Below are 11,411 nucleotides of genomic sequence, written 5' to 3'. Positions count from 1 at the left end.
CTCCACCATGTTTTACAGATAGCTGTAGACATTCACTGTTGTAGCTCTCCCCTGAATTAAATTTGGTTTCATCACTCTACTATACATACCACCACATATTTTAACTACAAACAGTAGATAGTAGATAGATCAATGGAAGGGCCAGATATAAGATATCTATATGTGACACATACTCCTTTGCATCTTTCCTTGACCACATAACAGTTTCCACTAATGTCAAGGAACAATAATTTTTTAAAAAGGAGGCACGAGTTAACTTTTTGGAATATTCAACCAAGACTGCCAGAACTATGTATGCACTGATGGCTGATCTGGGGAGTGACAAACAGGAGGGAAACAAGACACTGGTGAAAGTAACACAGATGAGAACAGCCGCAAAAACAGGTGAAAACAGAATCAAGAAGTAAAACTAATACCGGACGCAAATGGAAAAGAGGAAACATGCAAACGAGAAGTAACACAGGCATGAATATAAACACTCAATAACACAGAAATCAAATGGAGAAAGGAACAGAGAAAAACTGCAGGAAATAAAGCTACCTCTCAAACTACCTAATAAAAATCAATATTTGAAACAAATGTGACACAACTGAAAGAATAAAGTAAAATAAATTTTTTAAAGACTCAATAATAGTGTCAAAATAAAACAATTTATTGACATAACAATGAAATCAAAACAGGATTTCTTCTAAATACAAAACTCAGAACTGCAAAGCTGGAATAAAAATACAAAAATAAACAGAAAACATAACCACCTATATTTAGCTCTGCTTGTTTTGTATAATGATATTCCTCTGACAGTCTCCACTGAAAGGAAAAATGCACATCAGCTACAACAAAATACATACAGCTACAACTCATCATTACAGAATACAACTAACCGAAATTAAAATATAGATTTACAATCAAAGCTTAAACACAAAAACATTTATGAATAGATGATCTTTAAGAAACTGTACAGTGGTTTGGTGTTTTTTCACATATCCACTTCAGAGAAGTTGAACAGGAAAGATCATTCCAGGACTTCTTATCTTTTCTGACATGTACACAGTCTTCTTTTCCACCACTATCATCAGGTTGAGCTTCTGCCCAGTACCTACCAAACCAGTAACAATAACATCAGCTTATTTTTTATCAAGTTTAAATTCAGATGTTTGGTGTGGGTATGGAGGGTTTCATAGGAAAATTTCATATGACAACCATTTTCTTTTAAGGACATAGCATTTGTTAAACAGGTCTTTACAAAGTATACAGGCAGACAAACCCAGCAGGACATCAGGTGTGATATAATATCTTGTTTTGACTAAGGTTGCCAAAACAAGTCATCATTTAGCTTTAAGCATTTGGCCTTGTAGTTTGGCTCAACCCACTAATATGTTGACTCACCAATGAGGCATTGATGTGTAGGTTATCAAATAGATTAAATTTACTGAAAGTAATAACTTAACCAAAGTGAAGACTTACGTCAAACTTAGTGGAGTTCCATCTACCCATTTCCATGTTCCCTCCTGTTCTTTGTCATTCAAACCAATCCAAGCTTCTTCTATGGTGATTGTAGAGAGGAAGTTCTGTTTAACATGAAGAAAAAACATGCTATTTTAGTCTTGAACCACAATTTTAGCCTATGTAGTTTATTCCAATTTTATCAGGCATCTCTTTTAAAAATGCCAAACCAGCAATAATTAAAACTTTGAGTTTTCTCGCTACATGTTTCTTGCAACATTCTTCCTCAGCTCTAAATATCAATTTTCTTAAAAGCTCATATATTAAGAAAATATTAGTTATAACTGTTGGGGTTATCTCTGTTTCATCTGTATTATTGTAGTACAATATAAAGCGCTTTGAGGCAACTGTTGTTGTGATTTGGTGCTATATAAATAAAATGTAATTGTCACGGCTGGGGCAGCAGTCGTGTGATGTAGTGAAGGAGGACCCAAGTTGCAGACAACGGCGGTGATGCGAGTGAGTTTATTTACGGTGAACGATAATGAACTGAAGTGAGGATAAAACTAAAAAACTAAAACTAGTGAACAAACCTGAAATCATGCAAAATACAGGAAAACAGCACGGAGAATGTAGGGCAGAGATACACAGAATAACACAGACGGAGCGACGTCGAGCAGAGGCAAACACACTATAAATACACATCAGGTAATGAGGAAATGACACGCAGGGTGGACACAGCTAAAACTAATGGGCATAACGAGATTTCCTGTTTTACCTTCAAAGTAAAACAGGAAATTCATAGACTGTTTTACAAACACAAACTCAGAGATACGAACAGAACACCGGGGAAGGACACAGGTACGAATAACAGAACACTAAACACAAAAACCAAAATCCTAGGAACTAAGAAAACAAGAATTAACCCGAAACATAAGATGACACCAATATTAATCACAAAATGCTGGGTTTAACCCTTTAAGACCTACCATAGAACCAAGTGGGCCAGAGCTTATATTATATTTTTACATGTTGTAGTGCCATTGTTGGGAGCATTTCAAGTTGTTATACAGCAATACAACCATTGTAAATAACCCTGAATGCCTTTCCTTGCACCTTATTTTGGCACTCATTGCTGTTTTCTACTACCAACTTCCTGTTCGTGTGTAGAAGCTTTTATTTTGATGGGACGATTTCCTGTAAAACTGTTTTTGGCGCAGTTTTCAGCGGCAGTCGCGGGAGTTTTGAAATGTGATGGCTTAACGGAGCCTATGGTGATTTCTTTTGTCATTAGCAGCCCCCTTGATAGAGGCACAAGGTATGGTTATGATATAAATGAGGACACGTTTAGATGTTTTTGTGACAGTCGCTACATTTGTTAAATGTTACGTTGAAACGAACTTCATGTTATAAGGTTTACGATTGTAAGAGTGTGGATTATTTTGCTTACACGCTGTTTCTATGTATACATCCCCAGCTCTTACGGTGAGATTGATGGTTTACTGCCATTAAACCTTCAAAACGTCATCAGTAAAGTGTCATCCTTCATTCGGGGGGGTTCGCTACAGTAAGAGCTTACCTCCGGGAGCAGTAAGAGCTTGCCTCCAGGAGCAGTAAGAGCTTGCTTCCGGGAGCAACGAGAGAGAGAGCTTCCTGCGATCGGAACGGTAACGGCACGGCACGGAGCAGCAAGCTACAGCAACGGTCCGGTAACAAGCAATTGCTCTCAAAATGGAAAATATAGAGGGAGGTCAGTTAAACGAAAAGGAACAACGAAAGGAATTAACATGCGAAGCTGATGAAACAGCTAATGAAACGTTCCCAAGGCCATCAGAACGGCCCAGTGTGCCCACGGAGAAAATGCTCTTATATCAAAGGGATGAACAGAATAAAAGACAGAAGAAACTGCTAACCATTTATGAACATTGGAAAGGCCAGGTCAGAGTATACAGAGAAGACCTGAAAAATGATTTATCAGATTCACGGTTAGCAGAAATGGCTGATGATATTGAAAGGACAGTAAATGATATGACAAAAGCATACAGTGAATATAGAGAGCGTAATGAACCATCCCATGTCATAAGGCGCAAAATGGACTCTTGTGAATCAGTGACAAAGGACATTATGAAAATCATATCTGAGCGTTTAGCAGCTCTAGATGAGTATGATGCAGATAGAGAAAGGCAGCGCCTCCATCAGCTCTTAGCTTATGAACATGCTAAGTCCATATTTGGTACTGCATCACAGTCAAGTTACCAATCTGAAGCAAGCATTGCAGCCAAAAGAATCGATGCTGCTGCAGAATTAGCTGCAAAAGAAGCTCAGTATAAAATCACACAAGAGGAAATAAAACAAAAACAAAAAATAAGAGAAATGGAAGAGAAACACAGGAGGGAATTGGATGCACAAAGGTCTGAACTAGAGCGTTTACAAGCAGAAAAGGAAAGGCAAGCAGCACGTGCAAAATTAGAGATTTATGACAAAGAGTTTAAAGTTGATATGGACAGTCAGTTAATGTTACAGAGCAATGGGATGTCTGTTATCAACCAAAGCTTTGAACAACCAGCCTCAGAGCTCTCTACAGGTTCATATCACCCGCATGTGGAACAATATGCATCCATCCCTGTCGATAATCCTCTACAACAACTGCAATCACAAATTGTCACTCCATCGCCTCCCACAGATGTATTGCAGCTGGCTAAAGCTATTCAAGGCAGCATAGCAGTAAGCAGAATTCCAGTGCCTGTGCCCATCGTGTTCAGCGGAGATCCCATCACCTACATCGAATGGAAGGCTTCCTTCATCTCACTGGTGGGCCACAAAGGTATATCTCCAGCTGAAAAACTGCATTTGTTAAAAAGGTATATCACTGGTCCTGCTCTTAAGTGTCTTGAGGGCATGTTCTACCGCAGTGATGAAGAGGCATACAAAGATGCATGGAAAAGACTTGACCAACGCTACGGTCAGCCATTTGTTGTTCAAAAGGCATTCAGAGACAAACTGTCAAAGTGGCCTAAAATCCACTCAAAAGATGCAGAAGATCTACGGACCTTTTCTGATTTTCTCACAACCTGTCTGCAAGCAACACCACATGTAAAGGGCTTAGAGATACTAAGTGACTGTGAGGAAAACCAAAAGTTATTGCATAAGATTCCAGAATGGCTTGCCACACGTTGGAACCGTCAAGTCACAGTTGCTCTCATGAAAGGCAAAGATTTTCCCTCTTTCAAGGATTTTGCAGAGTTTGTAGCACTCGAGGCAGAAATTGCATGTAATCCTGTGACTTCTTCATATGCACTCTATTCATGCAGCTCATCCTTGGAGAAAAGGTACATAAGGGAGACCAAACCAAACAGATCTGTGACTCAAGTCTTCACTACACAAGCCACAGTACAAGGAGAAAAAACTAAGTCAAATGACACAAGGTTAAAGGTGGCCTGCATGTTCTGCAAAGATGAAAGTCATCAGTTGTCAAAGTGCCCAAGCTTCTCAGAGAAGTCACTATACCACAAACGGACATTTGTGAAGGAAAATAAACTGTGCTACGGGTGCTTAAAGGTGGGCCACAATGCCAGAGACTGTCGTCATCGCCACAAATGTGACACTTGCAAAGGACGACACCCCACCTGTTTGCACAATGAGAGTCACATGGCAAATGAAAGGCCTCAGAGCTCTACAAACGTCGCTTCAACCACAGAAAATGACACCATGGCAGCCACAGCTCTGAATGTTACTAAGGTGGGTCAATCAGGTAGTACCTCCATGATTGTTCCTGTGTGGGTTTCCACTACTCAGAGTCCATCTAAAGAGCAGCTTGTGTACGCTTTATTAGACACACAAAGTGACAACACATTTGTCAGTGAGGAGATAACTAACCAGTTACAAGCAGCATCCCATCCAGTTAAGCTAAAACTAACCACGATGCTGGGAGTTCACATGACAGTCAAAAGTCAGAGAGTAGCAGGGTTACGTGTGAGAGGTTATAATTCAGATGTTCACATTGACCTTCCACCCTCCTACACAAAGGACTACATCCCATTTAACTATGACAACATACCCACAAATGAAACTGCAAGGCAATGCCCCCATCTGTCAGAGATCGCTGATCAGATACCCCCTCTCCTGAGTTGTGATGTTGGACTACTCATTGGATTTAACTGTCCCAGAACTCTAGCTCCAAAACAGGTTCTACTCGGAAAAGACAATGAGCCATTTGCCATACAGACAGACCTAGGGTGGAGCATTGTTGGTGGCTCATCAGAGTCAAATGAAACTGAAACAAGTCTGCGCCGTAGGGTCATGGTAAAGGAAATGCCTGTTGTAACACCAATGGACATGATCAATGTTCTTCAATCGGATTTCAAGGACACAAAGGCACGTGACAAAACGGTCTCACAAGAGGATCTCGTTTTTCTGGAAAAACTTAAGGAAGGGATAAAGAAAAACGAACAAGGACACTGTGACATGCCTCTTCCATTCAAGCAAAGGCCAAACTTACCAGACAACAAAAGGCTTGCAGAGATCAGACTGGAACACTTAAGGAGAAGGTTGAACAAGAATGAGAACTACAAAAATGAACTGCCCACAGCACAACCTGTCGAGCTGGATCTGACCATAGGAGATCCAGAAGTCAGAAAAGTACAGACAATGTTAACTAAAGTCACAGACACTGTAAGTCTTGCTGAATGTCTAAGTAAGTTCTCCTCCTGGTCCAAAGCAATTAAGGCTGTAGCACGTCTCATAAGAAGGGCTAGACACATCAAGTCAAATGCATCAGCTACAGTGAGTGAGCAGAAAAATGCTGAACTTGTGACCATTCGACATGTACAAAGTCAAGCGTATGAACAGGAAATAAAACAGCTGAAGAAAGGAGAACAGCTCCCACATCATAACAAACTGTTTAAACTGGACATTTTCATGGATACAGATGGTCTCCTCAAGTTGGGAGGGAGACTCCAGCATGCAACGAGTGACACCTTCAAACACCCGATCGTGATCCCAAAAGAACATTGTGCAGCCAAACTCATAATATCTCACTGTCATGACAAAGTAAAACACCAAGGAAAGGGATTCACCATAAATGAAATCAGATCCAGTGGCTACTGGATTCCTGGAATGAGTAAAACAGTTGCCTCATTCATCCGACAATGTGTGATCTGCCGCAGACTCCGCAAAGCTCCAGAGGGTCAGAGGATGAGTGACCTACCTCCACATCGCTTAGAGCCCTCTCCTCCCTTCACACACTGCGGCATGGACTGTTTTGGTCCATTTGTGACAACAGAGGGAAGAAAACAACACAAACAGTACGGACTCCTACTTACTTGCTTTTGTTCTCGTGCCATTCACATTGAGTTCTTAGAGGACTTGTCTACTGATGCATTTATTAATGCATTAAAATGTTTCATTTCAATCAGAGGTGCAGTTCGACACATCCAATGTGACCAGGGAACGAACTTTGTTGGTGCTCAGAATGAGTTTAAAGCAGCTTTAAATGAGCTAGACACTCAGAGACTAAATACATACTTGACTGAAAAACAATGTGACTTTGTGATGAATGCACCCCATGCTAGTCATGCAGGGGGAGTGTGGGAACGTCAGATAAAGACTGTCAGAAGTGTGCTGAATACCACTCTGTCACTGGCTCATGACAGACTCAATGATGCTTCATTACGGACGTTATTCTACGAAGCCATGGCTATAGTCAATAGCAGACCCCTGACTATAGATAACTTGAACAGCCCCAACAGCCTAGAACCGCTCACGCCCAATCATCTGCTGCACATGAAATCCAATGCACCGTTGCCCCCACCTGGTGCCTTTTCAAATAAGGACCTGTACAGCAAGTTCCTTGCAGAGCAGTTCTGGAGCCGCTGGAGACGAGAATACATTCACAACATCATTTCAAGGCAAAAGTAGCACTCACCAAAGAGGAATCTAAAAGTAGGTGATGTTGTGTTGGAAATGGATGAACTGGCACCCAGAGGGGAATGGAGACTTGCAAGAGTTGTAGAGACTGTCAGTGGAAAAGATGGACTTGTGCGAAGGGTAAAGATCTCACTTGGAGAAAAGAGACTCAATAATAAAGGTCAACGCTCTACTAAACTATCAGTTGTTGAGTGTCCAGTACAAAAACTTGTATTGTTGTTAGAAAGTTCCTAAGGTAACTCCTACATGGGTTATTTTGTTTGGGAAAATTATTCATTTTGGTTCTTATGTAAACCAATTATTCGTAATTTTGGTGGGAGTGTAAATAACCCTGAATGTGTTTCCTTGCACCCTATTTTGGCACTCATTGCTGTTTTCTACTACCAACTTCCTGTTCGTGTGTAGAAGCTTTTACTTTGGTGGGACGATTTCCTGTAAAACTGTTTTTGGCGCAGTTTTCAGCGGCAGTCGCGGGAGTTTTGAAATGTGATGGCTTAACGGAGCCTATGGAGATTTCTTTTGTCATTAGCAGCCCCCTTGATAGAGGCACAAGGTATGGTTATGATATAAATGAGGACACGTTTAGATGTTTTTGTGACAGTCGCTACATTTGTTAAATGTTACGTTGAAACGAACTTCATGTTATAAGGTTTACGATTGTAAGAGTGTGGATTATTTTGCTTACACGCTGTTTCTATGTATACATCCCCAGCTCTTATGGTGAGATTGATGGTTTACTGCCATTAAACCTTCAAAACGTCATCAGTAAAGTGTCATCCTTCATTCGGGGGTCCGCTACACCCATTATAACCCAAATTTTAATAATATGTGTATAGGCTCATAAGGCCCTGATGGTAAAAAACTACATTTCCGCAAATGACGTCACTTCCGGTTTCGGGCAGGTCATGGCGGACATGCGATAGTTCGCGCTGATGGATGAAGATAGTGTTACAAACAGCTTACTAGAGCCAGCTATGGCAGAACAGACCCCACACCCAGCACAGGCCCGACAAAGCCAGGGGAGCCAGGACCTGCCAATCAGCCACCGGGAGTGAACCAGTAAACACCCAAGCAACCAGACACAGAGAACCCTCAATGTCTACATGTAAAATTGAGAGTTGGGCACTAGCACCAGTGGTAAAATTGAGAGGTGGGCACCAGCACCATTTCATTTTCTTATCGTTGCCCAAAATTATACCGGTATTACCGTGAACGGTATGATATGGCCCAGCCCTAGTGCCCACCCCCAAGGACCTATATGTAAGTGTCATGATAGTGTAAGTATTTTTTTTTACACTAAGATACAATTATAGTTGTGTCAGGGTTTCCTGTGTAGATATGTGCTAAGTTGAAGACTGAAAGGTTGATAGAAATGCTTAATTTCTATTGAATACTGGGCAAAGCTATCTACATAAAATAATAGGAATATTAACTTCAATATTCATTTACAAAACAATAACTCACACATACATAAAAACTGTACCTGTTCTTCAGGGAAGTCAATAACCACCAGATATGTTCCTCTGTCTCTGCAGTCCTTTACGGCTGCATCCCAGGAACCAGAGCTTTCAGACAGGAGATAGCAGCTATGGTTGAACCTGGTCCATCCCGCAGGACATTTTTTATCTGGAAGAAATTACCAACAAGTAATTTTTCAGCAAGTTAGTGAATTATCTTTTAGGAACTTTATAACAATGCTTATTTGATCTCTGTTTAACACACTGTACTTTGTTTGTTTGTGTGATCACTTTGTTGATGAAAGCTGGACCAGATACACTGATGTGCTTTTTCATTAGCCAAATGAGACTTCCCACAAATATAATGCCTGCATACTTGGATGCATATTCTCCTGCCTCTTTGTAGTGCTGTTTAAGTGCTGAAGCACACCAAAAGGCTGTCTAATAAAGGCAAACTAATGTCTTTAAAGTGACACGTTTATGTATATTTGATCGGAAATAATTTTTCTTCTTGTCTAAAGCAAAGTGGGAGATCAATATGTTACTGCAGCCAAAATATGAAAAGCAACACCGAAAATACACCTGAACTAAATCTAAATAATGGGGAAGCAAAACAAAATATAAGACTAGATCTACTTGTTGTGGATTCTTTTTTCTTGTTTTCTTTCTTTTTAAAAAAAAAACAAACAAACAAGGTTTATGTGTGTTTGTAAGTTTTTTTAAAAACACACAACAACTCATACAATGACTCACTTTGGTTGAACAAAAAATGCAGTCCCTCCAATTCTTTAGTCTTTTCAGTGAGATTGGCTTGAAGCAGGTCTCTCTCATCAGTCATGGAAGAAAGCCTGTGACTCACTGCAGAAACATTTGCATTTAGGTCTCTCTCCTCACTCATTAAGAAAAAGAGAAGCTTGTGATCATTAGAACTGATATCAATGACCAACACAACTCACAGAGGAAACCAAGAGTAATAAGTCCAGCCAACAGGAAAACACTCAGCAGGCTTAGAGACAGAATAATAACCAAATACAAACTGCTCTTAGAGCTCCTTTGACCTGAAAAGAAAGGAAAAATAAACAAAATAGAGAACCTAATAAAATGTGCAACAGTTAAAACACCTCTGCTTTTTCCAGTTTCTGCCACTTCTTTCTTACCTGTGCGATTTGTTGCATGTGTTGGGTTGTCATGTTTCAGATTGACATAAATTTCCTCCATTGCATGAAAGGATGTTGATCATTTATGAGAGCTCTGCAGTGCAGAACATGTAAAATGTAAAAAGCCTCAAAGGTTTCAGTTATACTTTTTTTTTAGTATCAGAGGAAGTAACCTATTGAATATGTGGTTTTGCAGCTATGCTACCACTGAAACTTGTGATGGCCAATTATTTTTTGGGCACTGTTAGTTACCTTCCGTGTAGCCTTCCTGTTCTCACTAGGGGCCCCTGCGTACCCCAACCTGTTCTGCAATGTGTGCCTTTTCTATTTTTTTTTTTTGTATACTATATCCCTCTTGATTGTATATGTTTGTTATTTATTCCTGTTGTCTTACTATTTATACTTTATTCCAGCCCAGCTGGTGTGGCGCACCCACAATTTTGTTGTACATGTGTAGCGAGCGAAAGCCACCGAGTAACCGCTAAGGGCCTCTATACTACTTGTGCAAACTTTCAGGCCCAAAGCTCTCACAGGAACGAGCCCAGAATAAACAGGACAAGAGGGTCAATATCAGTCAGATATGTTAAAATTTATTATTTTAAAAGAACACAAAGGGTTTGCAAAAGGCCTAAAACATCAAAATGGTAAAAAGGTCACTAACGACCACAAGATAGTGTTATTGGTGCAACCTGCCAGCAATGCAACTATCACCTGAGGGCTTGCTCTCCCTTGGCGGTCCCAGATGCTCGTTGCTTTAAAAGAAACAAATCCACCCCAAATAAATACGAGCCCAACAGAACACTTATCGCATGCACTAAGTGCTAGTTCAGGCAATAATCGGTGGCACTAAAAATCACTCTTAATAAAAACTTATTCACTGCAAATCCACACAGAGCACCTCTAAAGATCCTAATTCCCCTAAGGTAAGAGTCCCACTCAGGGATTGCACATTGCCCGACTAATATTGCACCAGCCCAGTAGAAATAAAAACAAACCCGGCATAAAAAACAGTTTTAAAAGGTGACCCTACCAAAACCAAAAACACAACAACAAGGAGAAGGAGGGAAAAAAAAAACAGCGACAAATTCACATGTGCAGCCTGCCCTCCAGCAGACAACTGTGTTTGCTGCACACCTGGCTTATCTTGGCTTATCTTGGCTTATCTTGTGAAAATCACTACTCGAACCTCTGCTGTAGAGGTTTACAACAACTGTTTGTGTAGCAGACAATTAAAACTTCTCAGGCTCTTCACCTACTCACACAACCATTGTTCACAGCCGCTCGTCAGTGGAAATGAAGAGCACCTGCTGCTACTTCCTCTTTTATACCCTCCATTGGGTCCCCTGGGTCCTAAAGACTTCCCCATTACAATTGCCCCCGTTTTAAAAGGTCACCGTCCCGGTGACCACTTACTGCCAGGGCCTAAATA

General features: G+C 40.6%; 1 protein-coding gene across 4 annotated transcripts in view; it reads right to left on the bottom strand.

The window, feature by feature from the left end:
• Nucleotides 1-631: 631 nt before the first annotated feature.
• LOC146690495 (CD209 antigen-like protein A) overlaps nt 632-11,411 on the bottom strand; it is a 46,259-nt gene continuing 35,479 nt past the window's right edge. The window contains exons 1-6 of one of the 4 annotated variants that reach the window (XM_085435600.1): nt 9,983-10,405; nt 9,782-9,883; nt 9,579-9,683; nt 8,852-8,994; nt 1,465-1,568; nt 632-1,096 (exon numbers count right to left, since the gene is read on the bottom strand). In XM_085435600.1, the coding sequence (XP_085291726.1) occupies nt 946-1,096; nt 1,465-1,568; nt 8,852-8,994; nt 9,579-9,683; nt 9,782-9,883; nt 9,983-10,043 (666 nt within the window). In that variant the 5' untranslated portion in view covers nt 10,044-10,405 and the 3' untranslated portion in view covers nt 632-945. Of the gene's footprint in view, nt 1,097-1,464; nt 1,569-8,851; nt 8,995-9,578; nt 9,684-9,781; nt 10,406-11,411 lie in introns of those variants that run through there. The other 3 variants (XM_085435601.1, XM_085435599.1, XM_085435602.1) reach the window with 3 other exon arrangements.

This window comes from Copadichromis virginalis, linkage group LG16 (genome assembly GCF_057382275.1).
Source record: "Copadichromis virginalis isolate Kocher_CV1m ecotype Utaka linkage group LG16, C_Virginalis_male_GT1.1, whole genome shotgun sequence".
NCBI lineage: Eukaryota > Metazoa > Chordata > Actinopteri > Cichliformes > Cichlidae > Copadichromis > Copadichromis virginalis.
The sequence above is the reverse complement of the archived record's forward strand: the minus strand, read 5'-3'. Positions and strand labels throughout refer to the sequence as shown.